Raw genomic sequence first — 19,261 nt, 5'->3', positions numbered from 1 at the left:
TTTGAGGGTCAGTCCTCCTGGGGACTTGAGAGGATATAAAAAAGGAGAACTATGGCATCTGTCTTCCTCCTCTAGACTCTGTTTTTCTCTTCTTTCTTTTCCCCACCACCCTTCAGGCTGGAAGGAGTGGATCTTTCTCTTACTTCCTTTATTATATTCTTTTAACCATAGTATCTAGTTGTCACAACTGGAAGGGATACTGTCTTTACACTACTGATAGAAAAATCTATGAACTAGTCCTCCAAACCTATCCCTTGATATACTAAAGATTGTAGGAAACTCACCTCTAGCAGGCTTAGTTTGCTAGTCCATTATCCTGTTAATCTGAAATCAAACACCTGCTTTCTTCTACCCTCTGGTTGTAAGCTTCAGGGCTCTCTCCGAGGGAGAAGGCTGCAAAGGAACATGAGTTGTAGGGGAAATTAAAATATACTGGTTCAATATTTGCAAATATTAACTCAAATTTCATCTTAACACTTGTGCTTTTATTTAACTTTGTATATTTGTTGGTCTTGTCTCTATAAGTAAGTAAAATGCTTGTTTTATCCACCAGAGTTTCACACACTGTTATATACAGAGTAAAAAACTTAGAAATAAAATTTTACAGCTTCGGGGCTTCCCTGTTGGTGCAGTGGTTGAGAATCTGCCTGCTAATGCAGGGAACACGAGTTCGAGCCCTGGTCTGGGAAGATCCCACATGCCGCGGAGCAGCTGGGTCCGTGAGCCACAACTACTGAGTCTGCGCGTCTGGAGCCTGTGCTCCGCAACAAGAGAGGGCCGCGGTAGTGAGAGGCCCGCGCACCGCGATGAAGAGTGGCCCCCGCTTGCCGCAACTAGAGAAAGTCCTAGCAAAGAAACGAAGACCCAACATAGCAATCAATCAATAAATAAATCTTTAAAAAAAAAAAATTTTACAGCTCAATTGAGATATACTTGACATATAATATACTGCACATATTTAAAGAATACAACTTGATGAGTTTTGAAATATATATACACAAGTGAAACCATCATCACAATCAAGATAAGGAATATATCTAACACTCTGAGAAGTTCAAAAAGCATCCTTCCCCCTACTTTCATTCCAACCTTTACATGCCCTAGGCAGTCAATGATCAGCTTTCCATCACTATAGATTAGTTGGCATTGTCTAGAATTTTATTTAAATGGATAATTTTTAAATAATTTGATATGTACTCTTTTTTTTTTTTTTTTGATCTGGCTTCTTTCACTAAGCATAATTACTTTGGTATTCATCCATGTTTTTTATGTACCAATAGTTCATTCCTTTCTATTACTGGGTAGTAATCCATTTTATGGACATACCATAATTTGTTTATCTATTCTTTTGCTCATAGACCTTTGGGTTGTTTCCAGTTTAGGGCTATTACAAAGAAAGCTATTATGAATATTGGTGTACAAGTGGACATGTATTTTCATTTTATCTTGGGTAAATACCTAGGAATGGAATGGCTGGGTTGTATGGGAAGTGGAGTTGACAGATTTAGTAAACAAAAATACACGACACTCAATTAAAATTGAATTTTAGATAAACAACAAGTGGGCTTCTCTGATGCAGTGATTAAGAATCCACCTGCCAATTCAGGGGACAGGGGTTCGAGCCCTGGCCCAGGAAGATCCCACATGCCACGGAGCAACTAAGCCCATGTGTCACAACTACTGAGCCTGCACACCACAACTACTGAAGCCCGCACACTTAGAGCCCATGCTCCACAACCAGAGAAGCCACCACAATGAGAGGCCCACGCACTGCAATGAAGACTAGCCCCCACTCGCCACAACTAGAGAAAGCCTGTGCGCAGCAACAAAGACATAATACTGTCAAAAATAAAATAAATAAAAATTTTTTAAAAAAACCATATAAGTATATAACTTAAAAAAAAGATAAACAACAAGTAATTTTTTTAGTATACATATGTCCCATGTGATATTTAGGACATACCTATATTAAAATTTTTTCACCGTTTATGTGAAATTCAAATTTAACTTGGTGTCTTTTATTTTATCTGGCAACACTAAATTAGGAAGTGTACTACTAACTTTTTAAGGAACTCCCAAATGGATATGAAGTTATACCTTTTGATTTTAATTCATATTTCTTTGACTTCAAGCCAGGTTGAGCAGCTCTTTATCTACTTGTAAGTCATTAAATTTTCTCCATTCATGAATTACCTGATCATAGGTTTCGAATATTTTTTCCACTGGGTTTTCTGTTTGTTGTCATGGTTGATTAGCATGCATTCCTAGTACATTCCGGATATTGATCCTTTGTGGTGTTGGATGTTGCAAATGCCTTCTTCCAGTCTGTCACCAAGCCACCAAATTTGGCTGTGGTAGCCTTTTTTTGAATGGAAATCCTTCGTTTTTGAAGAGGGGAAATCTATATATTGTTTTAAAAAATCTTTTCTCATTCAAAATGTGCAAAATATTCTCCTACTATTTCCTCTACTAGCCTTGCAGTTCTACTTTTCACAGTTAAATCTTTAATTTCTTTGGGATTTTAAAAATAAAGGACACGAGGTACAGTTTCAGTCTTATTTTTCTACATATGATTGGCTAATTTCCTAACTCTACTTATTTTTTTTTTTAATTTACTTATTTATTTTTGGCCGTGTTGGGTCTTTGTTGCTGCGTGCAGGCTTTCTCTAGTTGCGGCGAGTGGGGGCTAGTCTTCGTTGCAGTGCATGGGCTTCTCATTGTGGTGGCTTCTCTGGTTGTGGAGCATGGGCTCTAAGTGCGCGGGCTTCAGTAGTTGTGGCACGCAGGCTCAGTAGTTGTGGCTCACGGGCTCTAGAGTGCAGGCTCAGTAGTTGTGGTGCACGGGCTTGGTTGCTCCATGGCATGTGGAATCTCCCCAGACCAGGGCTCGAACCCATGTTCCCTGCATTGGCAGGCGGATTCTTAACCATTGTGCCACCAGGGAAGTCCTCTACATCCTTCAAATTAAAAAATTTTCTTGGTAAAGATCAAGTGAATTCATTGTTAGGTTAATTACTAGACTTTTTATAACTGTATTACTATTGTAAATGAAATAATTTAATTTACAATATTTACTATTTTATTAAATATTTGTTTTTAATAAATATAATTCTTTAATATTTTATCTTTTAGTTACTTGTTGGTGTAGGAAAGTACTATTTTTTTCCCACTTTTTTTTTGGCTGTGCCACGTGGCTTGCAGGATCCTAGTTCCCTGAACAAGGATCAAACCTGCGCCCTTGGCAGTGAAAGCACGGAGTCCTAACCGCTGAATCACGAGGGAATTCCCGAAAATACTATTTTTTAATTAACATTTTATCCTGCAACGTTTTTGGGCACTTTATTGGGACTTCAAATGACTCACAACTTGGCATTTCCCTCTATCAGAGAGTGGAAAGAAAGACTACCATTTCCCCAGTTCCCGGGGGCTTTACAGTGATTAAGCAGTAGATGAATTTGGGGGTCTCTCTCAAACTTGCCAAAATAAAGTCATTATGAATGAAGAGAAGCAAGTCCAAAGCATGGATAATAAATTCAAATACCTACATGGACTAAGTTTAAACAGCAGGGAATAGTGGAGACTGGGGCAAAGCAGAAAGCACAAGCTCTGTCTAAAAGGAGCAGACCTACTCAGTTTCAGCTAATTCTTACCATGCAGCAATGAAAGCCCAGTTTTTTCACATCTGTAGACTTTTCTAAGAAAAGCCTCAAATCATTGATTTTAAGATAACAACTTAATCAAATTTTTAAAAATATTGGCTGGACCAAAGAGATCACATCTGTGTGCTAGCTCTGTTTCACATCTACAGGGCTGCACCTTCTGGTCTAAGAATGTCCCAAGGGGAGGGGACAATAGGGAAGTAACTGAATATCATCTCCGGACCCCATCCTCCCATTCCTTTTTTCCTCCCCCACCCCTACCCCATTGTCTTCACTGTGTGGGGTTCTATTCCAGCTAGCTTGGACATCAGCCTTGTGGGAACTGAGTTTAGAACTTGAGGAGAGAAGATGGAGGTTGAGGCTGGACCCACATCAATACTGCCTGAGAACTCCCAAGAGAACAGGAGCCTAAGCTGGGACAGGACTCGATAGGTGAGCTACCGGCTTCACCTGAAGTGGTTTGGCACTGGAACCACACAGATCTTTCCAGCGTCAGCTGGGGTGAGCATGTGTGGGCAATTGTCTTAGATCAAGATGGCTCCCACAAGTCCACATTCTGGACCTGAACCAACCTTCCATGGTGTTTTAGGTTGGTATTATGGGCTGAATTGTGTCCTCCCAAAATGCATATATTTAAGTCCTAACCCCCAGGACCACAGAATGTAGAATATGACTGTATTTGGAGACAGGGCTTTTAAAGAGGTCATTAAGGTAAAATGAGGTCACTAGGATGGGCCCTGATCCAATAGGACTGGTGTCATAAGAGGAGGAGATTAGGACACAGACACACACACAAGGAAAGACTGTATAAAGATAATGGAAGAAGACAGCCATCTACAAGCCAAGGGAGAGGCCTCAGAAGAAACCAGCCCTGCTGACACCTTGATCTTGGACTTCCATTCTCCGTATTGCGGGGAAGTGAATTCTGTTGTTTAAGCCACCCAGTCTGTGCTATTTTTATATGGCAGCTCTAGCAGACTAATAAAGTTGTGTTCTTGTAAACAGATTCTGAGTGCAGGGCTGTGTGTGAAGGTTTACAGGAGCAATGTCAGGAAATCCCATGTGAAAACAAGGAAGGCGGAATTGGGCAGAGGGAGAAATTGAGCTATAATGAGTGTGCCACCAAGGTGGTGTTCTGGAGCTGGGATGGCCCTTCAAGGACTGTTCCAAATCGAGGAAAGGGGCCTTTGGTTTCCTACATCAGTCATTGTCAAGGTGAAGGAGGGGTGGTTATTTTGCCCCCCAAAGAACATTGGGTAATGTCTGGAGACATTTTTGGCTATCACACCAGGGGATTGGGTGTGTGCACGTACACTGGGGGAGCCGGTGCATGCACTACTGGCATCTAGTGGGTAGAGACCAGTGATGCTGCTGCCATACATCCTAATGCCCAAGACAGTGCCCACCCCCCCCCCCCCGCCCCGCCACCCCGCAACGAAGAGCCACCTGGCCCTGAATGTCAATAGCGCTGAGATTGAAAAAGCCTCCTGACATCAACAATTGCTGAGCTGCTCTGGCCAGGATTTAACCTTGGGCAGACCCCTGCTGCTGATGGCAGCTCCCAGTGAGGGGTGCGGCTCTGAACTTTCAGCAGCCTCTGCTCCCAGCAGCTGGGGAATGGGTGAGTTTGCCATGAAGAGGATCTAGGTAGACCAAAGAGCACTTGATCTGGCCCCTCAGACTTCTCTAATAACGATAACAACCAACCACGTTCAGGGCACTGTGCTGTGAGTTTTACATATGTTATCCTCTTAAGCCTCACGAAAAGCCCAAGAGGTGGATTTTATGGCCCCTATTTTGTAAAGCAGTAATCCAAGACTCAGAGAGGTTAATCACTCACCCAAGATTACTGAGCTAGTAAGCTACCGAACCAGAATTTGAATCCGGGGCTGTCTGACTCCAAAGTCTGGCTCTTTCGCAAGCAGGAAGGACAACCTTTCCTAAAACAAGAGCAATACACATAGCACACATAGGAGAAAGAGGATGGGGCGCAGACTTCACCCAAAACTGACAGAAATCCAGCCCTACAACAGCCAGAACCCTGAAACAATGGCCGATACTGTGCAAACATTTCAGGGGCCAGACCCTGAGCTCGGGCTTACTGGAGAGAGGCCACCTCTCTATCCGGAAATGTTAATGGTTACCAGAATTAATCCCTCTGATGATGGGACATTTTTTGCCTCCTTGAGGAGAATGCATGGACCTTAGGACTTTGTGTGATGACAACAGTAACTCTGAAAAAGGAAATAAAGACACTTCCTAGGAGACAATGGTATAAAAATAATTTTTATTTGCTACTGTAAATAAAGTAGTGCAAAGAGTAGTTTGGACCCACAGTATTGCAATTTATTTACTACCTTAGCAGCATACAGCGTAGAGAGTCTGCTCTTCCTCTTCCTCTCTACCCGTCCCCCCTGACACACACACACACACACACACACACACACACACACACACACACCCCTATGCAGACGCAGGCAGGCATAAAGGGTGGGGAATGAGCCTGTGAGCTAAAGGCTTGTTTCCTGCGCATTCCACTGCTGCCAGTCTATTCTAATGGGTAATTCATGGAAAAGACTAGACTTAAATACTAAGAATTTTCTAAATGTTATTTTATGGATTGCAATTGAAAGGTAAACGATATCCAACAGTGTCATTAAATGATTCGGAAGCACTACAGCCCTAGGAAACTTCAAGGAGAAAAATATAAACCCAATTTACAAAGCCATTGCCTTCCCTGTATTTCCAGGCTTAACCCATTTATTTCAAGGTGCCTTAGACTTGCTGGGTCTTGGATGTCAAATGGAAATCTGTCCATGGGACTGCGAGGAGGAGGGCAGTGGCAAACACACATACCAAATATTATCTAACTGGTAGAGAAGTCACAATTTTCTGTTTTTTAATAAAAGGGAATGAACAAGGGCCTAAGATTCTTAAAATACATCTCAGTGTATAAGGATTCGGATACGCCACAAGGCACACTCTGCCTCCCCCATACACACAGTCATTAGAAATGGACATCCTCAATGACCCACTTAACCTCCCCGACATGTCCCTGTGATCAGGATACTCCTTGTATTTGTTTGATAACCTCTGGTATAACCACTGTCTGCTCTGGGTATTTCTTTGATTTAAAAAAAAAAAAAAAAGACACCAAGTGCAAAATTCACATCCAGTTGACAAGACATTTAAGGTGTATAATGCCCCAGCCCCAGCTATCCAATACCAGCTATTGAAAGGATCCTCTCTCATCTGGAGAGACATGGAGTGTACAGTTCACCCACGTGGCTCCGGGTTGTTGGTGACGGTGGGCTGGTCCTGAGCAGAGGTGTCTGCAGCTGGAGTCACAGATGGACTTGCAGTGGGGGCAGTAGGGTCTCGGGGGGCCCGGGCTGGTGTCGCATGGGAACCGCTGGCTGCAGAGACACATGCACAACAAGTGCTGAATATTCAAAACAGTACGTGCAGGACACACAACCACACCTAGACCCTTGCAAGCCAGGAGAGATGTTTCTAGACTAGTGGTCCTGGCACTAACTGGATGAGCAACTTTGGACCCATTATCTAGGTTCTTTGGACTTTGGTGTCCCCTCCTATAAAATGGCAGGTTGAAATAGATGTGCAAAGATCTCTGGGACTCTAAGTTCTGCATTTATTCTGTGACTTTACAGGGGTGTGTAAAAGAAAGAACGAAAGGAAGGAAAGAAAGAAAGAAAGAAAGAAAGAAAGGAAGGAAGGAAGAAAGAAAGGAAGGAAGGAAGAAAGGAAGGAAGGAAGGAAGGAAGGAAGGAAGGAAGGGAAAGAAAGAAAGAAAGAAAGAAAGAAAGGAAGGAAGAAGGAAGAGAAAGAAAGAAAGAAGACAAGAAATACATAAACGAAATAAAGGAAAGAAACTCAAGCAAGAAAGCACTCCCTCACTCAATCCCTAAATAACGAAAGAAAAGAAAGGAAAGAAAGAAACGACATTAGGACCATCACATTGGGGCTAGTGTAATTGATATCTGTATGGAAGGAAGGAAGGAAGGAACTCCTTGGTCTATGTTTCCTATGGTCCTATCTCTTTTTTTTCACCTAGTATTGATGCAATGCAAGCTATGGATTACACCAATCAATCAGAAAGAGTGTTGGTTTTATTCACATTCTGATTCCATTTGGATGATATGCCAAATTTGATTTAAACTGAATTGTTTAAGTAAATGTGTATACATTTTGGAAAACATAATTACTAGGTTTAATTGTTTATCAGTCTACCTTTAGTAAGGAGGCTGAACCACCATAAAGGTTAAGGAAGCTTATAAAGTTTTATACTTTATGTCAATAGTTTTCAAGTGCAGGTAATTTTGACTCCCAGGGGACAGTTGGCAATGTCGGTAGACATTTTTGGTTGTCACAACTGGAGGATGGGGTGCTGCTGGCATTTGGTGGGTAGAAACCAGGGATGCTAAGCATCCTAAAATGCCTGAGCCAGCCCCCCTCCCGAACCAAGAGTAATCCAGCTCCAAATATCACTAGTGCTGAGGCCCACACGCCTGCTTTACGTACTCAGGCTGAGAAGTATCCTGTCCATGAGACTGTGGGCTCTGGGACCCGGCTTCTCTGCCCCTTATCAGTTATGTGACCTTGGACAAGCTACCTACTCTCCTTCTGCCTCTAAAAAATGGAGAAAATAAGAATATCTGTACCTTATCTTGCTCTTATAAGGATTAGATAAGTTAACGTATATATGGTTCTTAGAACAGTGTCTGGCTCGCCTAGGTACTCAACAGATGTTAGCTCTTACTACTAGTGACCTGGTTTACCATGGAAATGTGCTGATTTATCAATTTCTGGGGCCTCACGTGCAGGTCTGATGAAAGAGTTGGGGCGTTTGTTTCTGGGATGTTTATAGTCCACTTTTAGACCCCAGTAGCCTAGGAAAATAGCCAAAACTTTGAAGCCAGAAAGCCCAGAGTCACATGGTCCTTACGGTTACCAGCTGAGTGATCTTGAGCAAGCTACTTAACCTCTCTGAGCTTCAGTTTCTCTATCTGTAAAATGGCGGTACCGGTTTGCAGAGGTGTGGGACATACAGCTAGCACAGTGGCCATGGTTTGTGCGAACAATTGCTAGTTTGCCTTTAAGCAGTGCTCTTAAGCTCAGCAGTCCTTGAGTCTTATACAATTTTCAGTAGGTGGGACCATTTTTAAAGGTTCCCAAATGTCCATCCTGAAATGTATCGACTTGTAGAAGATGCCATCACTTGTTGACCATCTGACTTCTAGATAAGCCCTTCAAGATTTTCACCTGCAAGAGGCTATACTAGGAAATTCCGGAATGGGCTCCAAAGCCTCTGACCTTTTTGAATATGTAAAGGAATTCTCCAAGGAACCCCTTCCAATAGCTACAGAAAACCTTGTGAATCCAGAGACTGTTCTGAAAGAACAGGATAGTGGTAGCGGTGGGGAGGGGACCCAGGTGTTGCATAACGATGTGACGCTTCTAGGTCAAAGCCATCACTCTGGCAGGTGATCTAACCGCGGCAGGGACCATGAGACCCAGTGATGTGTGTGGTACAAAGACCATTTGCTGGAGTCAGGAGACCTGTTCTGGGCAAGTCTCATTTATCTACCACTAAGAGGTGACTTTGGGGTAGATACAGAATGGCAGACATTTCAGTCCTAAAATGCTTGAATCTCATAGGCTTTGGCTTCCTCATCTGTGAATTGAGGGGCTTGGATTAAATGGTGTCCAAGACTTCTTGGGCCCTAAGAGTTATCTTTCTGATGATTCTCTGAGGAAGTTAATGAAGTACTAAGGCACGTATTTTTCCTTTTCAAGCTCAGGGAAATGTTTAAATCACCATGGTAACAAGATAAATCAGCAATCAGTTCTCTGATTAAAACAAAAAAAGTGCCACTGTGTAAATGTAGAAGGAATGCATAATTAGCATCTCCACCACTGAAATCTTCTTGTCAGAGCATAACAAAAATGCTCCATGTTTCGGCAGTAAGTTTGTTATTATCCACGTGATAACGCTCCCATTTCCAACAGAGGTTTGCAATCACTGGACAAACCCCCCCAGACAGCCCGTCATAATTTTAAAGTGGCCTCTTTGTCTCCGATCACCTGGAATCTGTCCTAATTTGATTACCGGATTAGAATCAAGGTAATGAGGAAAATCAGTGTGCTGCTTAAAAAATTAGTCTATTCCTGAGTCAAATAAAAGTGATTTTTGGATTATTTGCTGCTTGGGGGACCATTTTCTGTATATTAGTGAGAATAATAAAGAGCTGGCCCTGAGCTGGCAGACTGCAGCCCGTGGGCCTCAGGCGGCTCGCTGCCTGTTTCTGTATGGCTTGCAATCTAAGCATGGTTTTTGCATTTTGAAATGGTTGATTAAAAATCAAGAGAAGAGTACTATTTCGTGACATGTGAGAAACATATGAGATTCAAATCTTTATGTCCACGGTAACGTTTTATCGGAGACCAGCCACATCATCTGTTTTCCTGTATTGTCAATGGTTGCTTTTGCACTGTAATGAAAGTTGAGTAGTTGTGACAGAGATGGCCCTCAAAGCCCCAAATGTTTATTATCTGGCCCTTTACGGAAAAAGTTGGTCAACCTCTGTTGCGGACCATTGCAGGAGAAATATTTGCTTGCCAGTTGACCAGATGGGAGCATAAAGGAAAGATGAATAGGAGAGAACATATTGGGTGAATCCAGAGATAATAGAATATTTACAAAGGTGAAGGGGGGGGGCGGTAAGGAGGTGAGGGAGGGAAGCTCTGGAAATCATATACTATGAATAAGATCTAATCTACTTCATTTGGGCCTCTGGATCCAGCAGGGACCCGTCCGCGTATAAGATCCATGTCATTTAAACATTTCTTATGAGTAAAGATACCGGGAGGGCACCAAGGGTAATGAGAAAGGAGAAAAGTAAAATCTCACCATTAAATCACTCTGACTTTAAGGCTGCTGCTTTTTGCATGAATACCACTTTGTGACATTTTACTGTAATTTTAGTACCTCATTAACTGGAAATGTAGAGGACAGGAAAAGAGTAGGAAAAGGTTGAATTAATCTTGTTCATATCATCTTACTCTTTTTAAAAGACCACTTGGCTAACCACTTAGGCAAAAAGGATGAGTTGGCTTAAATTATGAATGTTTTGAATAGGCTGACATTGGTTTAAAAGGTGACCACGTCATGCCCAGAGCTGGTAGTTCTGCAGCTCTTGCTCTATACTGTGTATTCTATTTAGACATAAAGTTTACACTAACACGAGGAAGGCAGGACTCTCTCTCTGAAGCGGTCTTTTACATTTTCTCCCTCTATTCTTCCCTTTACCTTCACACCAGGCAGCCAGCCAGCCTCCATGCCTTTTCAGTCTCAGGGGAGATTTGTGGCAGGGACAGAAATGGAGATGGTTCTAGACATACTTTACTTTGGGATTGTTTTGTTTTTCCAAAAGCCTGGGTCCATTAAAGCAATTATGCTTGGCATCCTTGACAGGGAGGGGGAGAGGGAAAGTGCTTTAGAGATGCAGTGAGGCAGGGAAAGGAGGTTTCTGGAGTGTGGGAAAGTGGCTGAGACTGGCTGTGGGTGTACCCCAGCGGAGCCCTCACCTTGCCCTTCAGCAATCTGAGAAAGGAAGACCTGGCAGGAAAAAAAGGCTAAGGTGCTCAGCTTTGGCAAAGACAATGGGACTTGTAGGTGACCCAGAAGCTGCAAAGCCGACAGACCTGGAAGGATGGCGTAGGCCCGGGTCAATGTGTATTCTGCTGTCAGACTAGTGACCATCCGAGTGGTTAGTGCTACCAAAAACCCAGGGACCTTTGCACGTCCCTGGGAGGCATCAGCTTCAAGAAGGACTGAGCTGCCTGGTAGTGTGCAAGCTAGGAATCAAAAACAAGTTCCCTCAAAGGAAATAAAAGAGATTTTTTTGCATACGCAATATTTTTTGTGGACTTGTTTTGGTACGCTAGCTAGACTAGTCAGTATCTCTGTTTAGCTGTTTTTTAAAAAAGAGTTTTATGTTTTAGAAAGAGTCTAATAGCATAGAAAAGCATGCTAGGGTCTGGTAGTGGTGTCTGCTACTTACTGAGGTAAACCAAGCTCTTTAAGTGTAGGCGCTACCTGGTGTCAGCGTGCTTTAATTGCAAGTAAAATGCCCTAGAGGGCATTACTCCTTAGGAGCTACCGGGCTAACATTTCTTGAGTTCTAAATACTTTACTCAGTGTTCTCCCATTGGGTTCTCTCAACTGCAATATGACATAGGTGTACTACTAATTCTGCTGTTTTAGAGAACAGGAAACTAAGGCACAGAGAAGGTCCCTCCCTTGCCCAAGGTCACACAGCTAGTGACAGGCCAGCATCTTAGCGGTCTGTGCTGTTAGCTACTGTCCCACACTGCTAGCCTTCTGAACGCAGGACAGTTTCCTGTGGCAAGTGTGGTGAAGTGTTGACTATATATCACAAAGCATATAAACTCAGGAGGAAAATGAAGGTAGTTGGAGCTGAACGCAAAATGGATGGACAGCTCAATTTAAAGGTTTGGCCATAAATCATTAGTTTTTAAAAACACCTGACTGGAAAAAATGCAAATCACAAAATGACAGAGATCCCTAACTTAGAGCACAATCCTCCTACCCAGCACCTTAAGGGAGGCTCTTAACTCTCAAATCCTGTCCCTCTCTACTCTGGCAGTCAGCATCTAGGCTGCGTTCCTGTGCCGGCTTAACCACGGCCAGGGTTACCACCAGCATCTACTACATCCGTCACCTTCCCACGGGGTGGCTCATGGACCTCAGGCACCAGCTCCTCGGAGAGATGCCTGCGGTAGAAACTCTGCCCGCCGAGGGGCCCCTGCAGTGCTTCTCTCCTGCTTTTCTATGCTTCCATCCCCCTTGCCCCATTGTCCAATCACTGATGGAGTACCCTCTTATTTCAAAGTCATTGACAAATTTGCACTTATATGGAGGACTTTAAAAATACGAAAATAATTTACTACATATTTTAATTCAACACTAGTCCTAACAGGGCTGGTATGTACCACTGTAGGGGCACGTTTTGGAAATATGTGGAGACCCCTTTTTTTTTTTTAACTTCTATGCCCTTACGACTCTGTGTCGAACAGCATCGTGAATGTAACCTGAAACCTTGTGAGAAATGCAGGATCTCAGAGGCCACCCACAGACCGACTGACTTAGAATCTGCCTTTAACCAGATCCCTGTGCACACTGAAATTAAGAAGCACGGGGCTAGAATTTACATATTGAAATACATATTATTTTATTATAATTACTTTCTTTTTATTTCTCCTTTATATTGCTGTTTAGGGCATTATTTTTAAAACTAAGTGTGTAGGCAGATTACTTGTCATTCATTTCAAGGTACCAAAAAAATGTGTTAAAAAATACATCTTATGTAAGGGGACAGTGGGTCAGAGGCAGATGGTAGCCACTGTTTTAGAGTATCATGAGTGTGAAAAAGTTCAGAAGTCTACTGCCCTACATCCTTTCACAGACTCTATTTTGTGATTTGGGGCAGACCACGGCATTCCTTTAGCCCCATTACTTCATCTGTAAAATGAAGGGCATAAAATTAAATTATTTTTAAGATCCTATCCAGACTTCTCCAATGCTCACTGAAGGGAAGAGGTATGTACAGGAAGAAGCAAGTGAAAGAGTTTGAAAAAAATGAAAAACAAATGAGTGAAAGAGCAAAGGATACATAGGAAGGGGAAAGTATATCAAAAGGCAGGAGGGACAGGGAGATGGGAATGTGGAGGGACTGATAATGAAGCTATGGAAAAAGGAAAAAAAGACGACTTCTGATAAAAGCCATTCCGCCAGCCCATGAATTTTCATGGCTACCAGCTGGCATAAAATCATAAAGACAATTTTCAGCTCCTCTAACGGAATTGCATTTGTAATAATCGTAACAATATTTCTACAGAGTAGAAAAGACAAAGATAATTTGAAATGGAAAACACCGACAAGATGCAAAATAAATGCGCTATACCTGGTAACAAATTTAGGGATGGGACAGAATTTGCATGAGGAAAACTTATCAGCCGGCGTGTTCCAGGGCATCAAACCTGGAAGGGCTTTTGATGGCTCCTTGTTAACCTCCTCAGGTAAATGGGGGGAAATGACTCCGTATTAGCCTCTCGGAACAGTGGCTTCTGTCTCACCATCCAATCTGTGCTGAAATGCACTGCTTTTGCTTTTCATTATCTGCTACACAAATAACAGCTGTGCCGATGCTCAAATGCCAAGTCCAGCCCTAATGTATCCATGTGTGAATGTCCCCGTTGGTCTTCGTGAGTGATTCTGTCCTTCTGTAGCTTCCAAGATGGTTGGGAATTGGAATTCTCCCCTGAGAGATGTTTGCAAATTTGAGTACCTACTAAGTGTGAGATCATAAATGATGGGACCAAGGCCTTCCTCTGACTCAGCTTATGGTCTCAGAGGGAAGATAAACATGACAGTTAACATTATTGAGAGGGTTTTATAGGCCAAATAAATACAACAGCTAACAATGAACTACAGTAGTCATTTTGGTGTCATGTGTATTTTTTTCACTGAACCCTCCTAACATCCCTGAGAAGTAGCTACTATTATAACTTTATTTTATTGATGAGAAACTGGGGGATCAGGAAAGTGAAATAACTGGCCATAAGTCACACAGCTAAAGAAGAGCTAAGCCTGGACTCTAAACCTAGCTAGAAAGGACCGGAGTGCCTATCTCCTTAACTACTGCCTTACACTAGCTCAGAAAAGAGATGGTGACTAGTGGAATCCACACTAGACTAACTGCTGGCTCTACTGTCCCCCTCGGCCCCTCACTCTGAATCTAAGTGGCTGGGTATTTTTACTCATCACAAGTGCTTGTTTATCATCCTACACATTTGATTCCTCGACTGGGATAAATAGGAAGACTTCGTGCTGGAGGGGGCCTCAGAACTGGGTTTTAAGACACACAAGGTATAGTTTTGATAGCAGGTGTATTTTGAATGGGAGAAGACATTTTTGTTCAATTTCTTAAGCATCTTATTTAAAAAAAATCCTTGCTTACTTTGAAAAATGTAACGATAATTGGAGCCTTCCATCAGCCAGAGATTATGAGACAGCCCTAGGGGTAACCACCATGTGAACGATCCTCCTAACGAAAGGAAGTAGAATGGCTAAGGAGGGAGAGTGTCATTTTTCTAGTAAGGAAAAAGAATCCCTATATTTTTTTTAAGATTTTTTTAAAATTAATTAATTAATTTATTTATTTTTGGCTGCATTGGGTGTTCGTTGCTGTGTGCAGGCTTTCTCTAGTTATGAAGGGCAGGGGCTACTCTTTGTTGCGGTGTGTGGGCTTCTCATTGTGGTGGCTTCTCTTGCTGCATAGCACGGGCTCTAGGCGCACAGGCTTCAGTAGTTGCAGCACGCGGGCTCAGTAGTTGTGGTGCACGGGCTTAGTTGCTCCGCAGCATGTGGGATCTTCCCGGACCAGGGCTCGAACCCGTGTCCCCTGCATTGGCAGGCGGATTCTTAACCACTGCGCCACCAGGGAAGTCCCTCCTACATTTTTTATATTGCCCTGGCTTTTTATAAATCTTTACCTGAGACAGACTGGCAATACTGCACGGTCCAGGCGATCAATGCAGACAGAAGGAAGGTTCCCAGAAAGTAGATCTGCAAACATCCAAAGCACATGTCAGATGGCTGACAAAGGGTAGGGACCATGAGGACAGGGCTGAGGGGAGACAGTTCCTACCAGGGCAGAGTGCAGGGTGGCACCCCAGATAAGCCGGAGGTTAAGGTAAAGCCAGGCCAGGGAACAGGGGCTGAAGGACTCCTCGCTGCTGTGGCTCCAGCACCTGCAGACAAAAAGCACAGTGTTGCCAAACTTTGGTAGCATTACTTTCGACCGATATTTGCAGATCCTCAAACCCACATCCTTCTGCTTTGGGTCAAATGAGCACATGTAAAATGAGAGAAAAAAGAAATAAAACCAGTTCTGAGGGGTGTGAGACTGTGCTGAAATTCTAGGATCCTGGCAAAAATCTCAGAAAAAGGTCAGTCTTGTCCTCCATAAAAAGACAGGTCAAGGAGGACCTTGCAGCATAGGAGCTGCCAAGTAGCACTTTTATCTGAGTGTCTGTGTCCAAAGTCCAGACACTGGGATGCCTCCCTATCTTGCAGAAAAGCATCATCTTATTGGACACTTTATTTTTTCCACTCTCATGGAAAAACTTAGTCAGCATTTTAACTTCAAATCAAGCACATTCTATATCTTAATCCTCAGATACTAGAAAAGGGAATTAAGTTTGGGTCCAGCTGAGTGTTCTCTAACCAGAACAAATCCTGAGCCCTTTACAACCACTGACATTAGAAAATAAGACCAAGGCTAACTTTAACCAAGAAGCAAACACCACCCACTTGGGTTCCTCTAGCTGCCACAGTATTAAAGAGGCTCTGAACTCACCTTTCGTACAGTTCTTGGACGATGGAGATGTTACTAGAATGGATAGTCGGGTCAATTTCCAAGAAATCCAAAATATTATGTGGGATTATAGCACCTTCCTCAATTAGCAGGGCCAGGTTAAAAAATCCCTGAAAACAAGCCACAAACCAAACTCATTCACTCCCTATAATAAAACCTAGACGGACACCCTTCATCAGAACGTAAACTTTTACAACCTCTAGATTTTTTTTTTTTTCAGTCCCTAGAGCCAGATGGTTTTGTCATCTTCACTGATGAATTGTTTCCCTAAATATATGCGTCTGAGAAACTTATTTGCAGGAGAACCAGGAGGCTTTCAGAGGATGCTGTGTCCCATCTGCTCAGAAGCCAGTCAACCGGGGGAATCTGTCCTTTCCTGCTCATTCTCTCAAAACAGAACTCGCTGGAAAACGTGCCCTTGTATCATCAACAAACCCAGAATATCGACTCAAAGGCAGTGTCCGTCACTTACAGACTATATCCTGGGTCACCATCGGTATATCAGAATTCTCACAAATGTGGCTGTGGGTGTGCTCGGGGCTGACATTCTAAGCAGAGAGGGCCTCCGATGTGCACAGTAACATGCAGGTGTTCGTCCGATCTTTCCTAGGGCAGCGAGGAAAACCTCCTCACCTGATTCCTCTTGGTACAGACCCTCCACTCTGGTACGCTTCCCCACCTCCCGCTCATTATATATCTTGTTCTTGACCCACAGAGGTAGGACCTGCCTTACTGGGCTGTGCAGGTCCAGTAAAATAACACAGTTAAGAGCCTGATGGTTGAAGTGCTTCATAGAGGATGGAAACTATTATAGGACCTGGAGGAGATGCACTGTCCATCATCATGAGCTGAGCATGTGGCCAGACCAAGAAATAAACAAAAAATGATGCGTCACTTACTATTACGGCTTTACAAATTCCACTGAATTGTTGCCCTTCAAAGAACTCATAGTCATGCTTTAATGACTTATATCCTCCCTTTCCTTTCATTTAGTTGATTCTAAATAAAAATCACCATCCCCCAGGTTGTAAAATTGCAGGAGTCTCACGAGCAGGCTATGTGATGATCATGATAAAAATAACAGCAGCTGGCATTTCCTGAGTGATGTTATATATGAGGGCTTGTTCTGTTTTATATATATATCCACTTAATCCTCACAACAACAAATTGAGATAGGTTCTGTTATCCTCTATACTATTATTACTAGGAAGCTGAGGCACAGAGAAGTTAAGGAATTTGCCCTAGGTCACACAGTTGGAAAGGGGATTCAAATGCAAGCAGACAGGATTCAGAGCCTCAAATCTTAAGTTCCACCTTGCTGCTAAGTAACCTCTAAATAGATACAAGTATTAGGTGTCTTAAAATTTCACACACACACAAGCAGAAAATAGACTGTTTCTCCACTTTTTGAAAGAAAGGTTCTCTTAAAACTCGAGGTATTAGAAGAAAAGAAGAAAATGACTTTATAAAATTTTAAAGTCTCTGAACAATGGAAAAATAACAAGATTAAAATAAATGGGAAAATGGACTAGGGGAATATTTGTATGCAATGTAATAGCTTAAGGTACACTATCTACTGGACAAATGTATAAAGAACTAATTATAATTTAAATTAAAAAATATCAAAACTCCAGTAGATAAGCAGACAAAGAGTAAGAATAGAGAATTCATGTAAGAAAATATAAAGGGTAAATTATCATAGACGAGTATATGTAAAAGTGTCCATCCCCAGTAGTAGTCAAATACATACAGTTTGAAGCAATAAGGAAGGATCAACTTATAATCATTCAATTAGCAGAATTAAGTCACAAAAACATCCAGTGTTGACAAGATTTCAGTGATCCTTTTATACTAAGCACTGCTTGGTGATATATTAATTGGGAAACAGTTTCAGAAAGCAAATCAGCAATACACTATTATTATGTAACCATGAAACCATTTTGACTGTTTGACTTAGCAATGCCATCCCTCAGATTATAAAGAAATTATTCAAATGGAGGTAAAAGATGGAAATATGAGAATGTTCATTGTAGCACTTGCTATAATTGCAACACAATAGGAAATGACCTTCACGTCTTCCTTAACGGACTATAAATCCCATGAAGGCAAAAATATTGTCTATCTTTTCATCTTGTGTCCCTACCACTAAGCAGTGTCTAAGACATGGCAGGACTACATAAACATGTGTCAAATCAATCAATAAATTAGCAAACAAGACAATAAATGTCCATCAAAAGATAAAACAATAAATTACAGTCTATCAGCTCAGCAGGATATGGGGCAGCAGTTAAGAGTAATAATTACAGAGACCATGCAATAGAATGCACCCATTCCTACAATATGTGAGAAGAAGCAGATTTTTCAAGTGGCCCGTGTGCTCTAGTTACCATTAAAGAGACCCACTGGCCTGTGGCTGGGACTAGAAAGGGACATGAAGACTGAAGGAATTAAAAAAAAAAAAAGAAAACCCAAAGGAATAAAGCCCCTGACATGGAATTGTGGGTGCATTCTTTGATTTGTTTTCTCTTTAAAAATTATTCTTGGGCTTTCCTGGTGGCGCAGTGGTTAAGAATCCGCCTGCCAACGCAGGGACATGGGTTCGAGCCCCGGTCTGGGAAGATCCCACATGCCGCGGAGCAACTAAGCCCATGCGTCACAACTACTGAGCCTGTGCTCTAGAGCCCACGAGCCACAACCACTGAGCCCGCGTACTGCAACTATTGAAGCCCGCGTGCCTAGAGTCTGTGCTCCGCAACAAGAGAAGCCACCACAATGAGAAGCCCACACACCACAACGAAGAGTAGCCCCCGTTCGCCGCAATTAGAGAAAGCCCGTGCGCAGCAACAAAGACCCAACGCAGACAAAAATAAATAAATAAAATAAATAAATTTATTTTAAAAAAATTATTCTTTAACTTTTTTTTTTTTTTTTTAAATATTTATTTATTTATTTTTGGCTGTGTTGGGTCTTCGTTTCTGTGCAAGGGCTTTCTCTAGTTGCGGCAAGTGGGGACCACTCTTCATCGCGGTGCGCGGGCCTCTCACTATTGTGGCCTCTCTTGTTGCAGAGCACAGGCTCCAGACGCGCAGGCTCAGTAGCCGTGGCTCACGGGCCCAGATG

General features: G+C 42.5%; 1 protein-coding gene across 1 annotated transcript in view; it reads right to left on the bottom strand.

Annotated features, from left to right (window-relative positions):
* Positions 1–5,932: 5,932 nt before the first annotated feature.
* SEL1L3 (SEL1L family member 3) overlaps positions 5,933–19,261 on the bottom strand; it is a 100,824-nt gene continuing 87,495 nt past the window's right edge. Inside the window, 4 exon segments of the mRNA XM_036852909.1 lie at positions 5,933–7,075; positions 15,258–15,330; positions 15,413–15,515; positions 16,124–16,251. Coding sequence (XP_036708804.1) covers positions 6,936–7,075; positions 15,258–15,330; positions 15,413–15,515; positions 16,124–16,251 — 444 coding nt within the window. The 3' untranslated portion in view covers positions 5,933–6,935.

The sequence above is a fragment of the Balaenoptera musculus genome, chromosome 5 (assembly GCF_009873245.2).
Source record: "Balaenoptera musculus isolate JJ_BM4_2016_0621 chromosome 5, mBalMus1.pri.v3, whole genome shotgun sequence".
Taxonomy (NCBI): Eukaryota; Metazoa; Chordata; class Mammalia; order Artiodactyla; family Balaenopteridae; genus Balaenoptera; species Balaenoptera musculus.
Note: the sequence above shows the minus strand (reverse complement) of the source record. Positions and strands in the feature narration are given on the sequence as shown.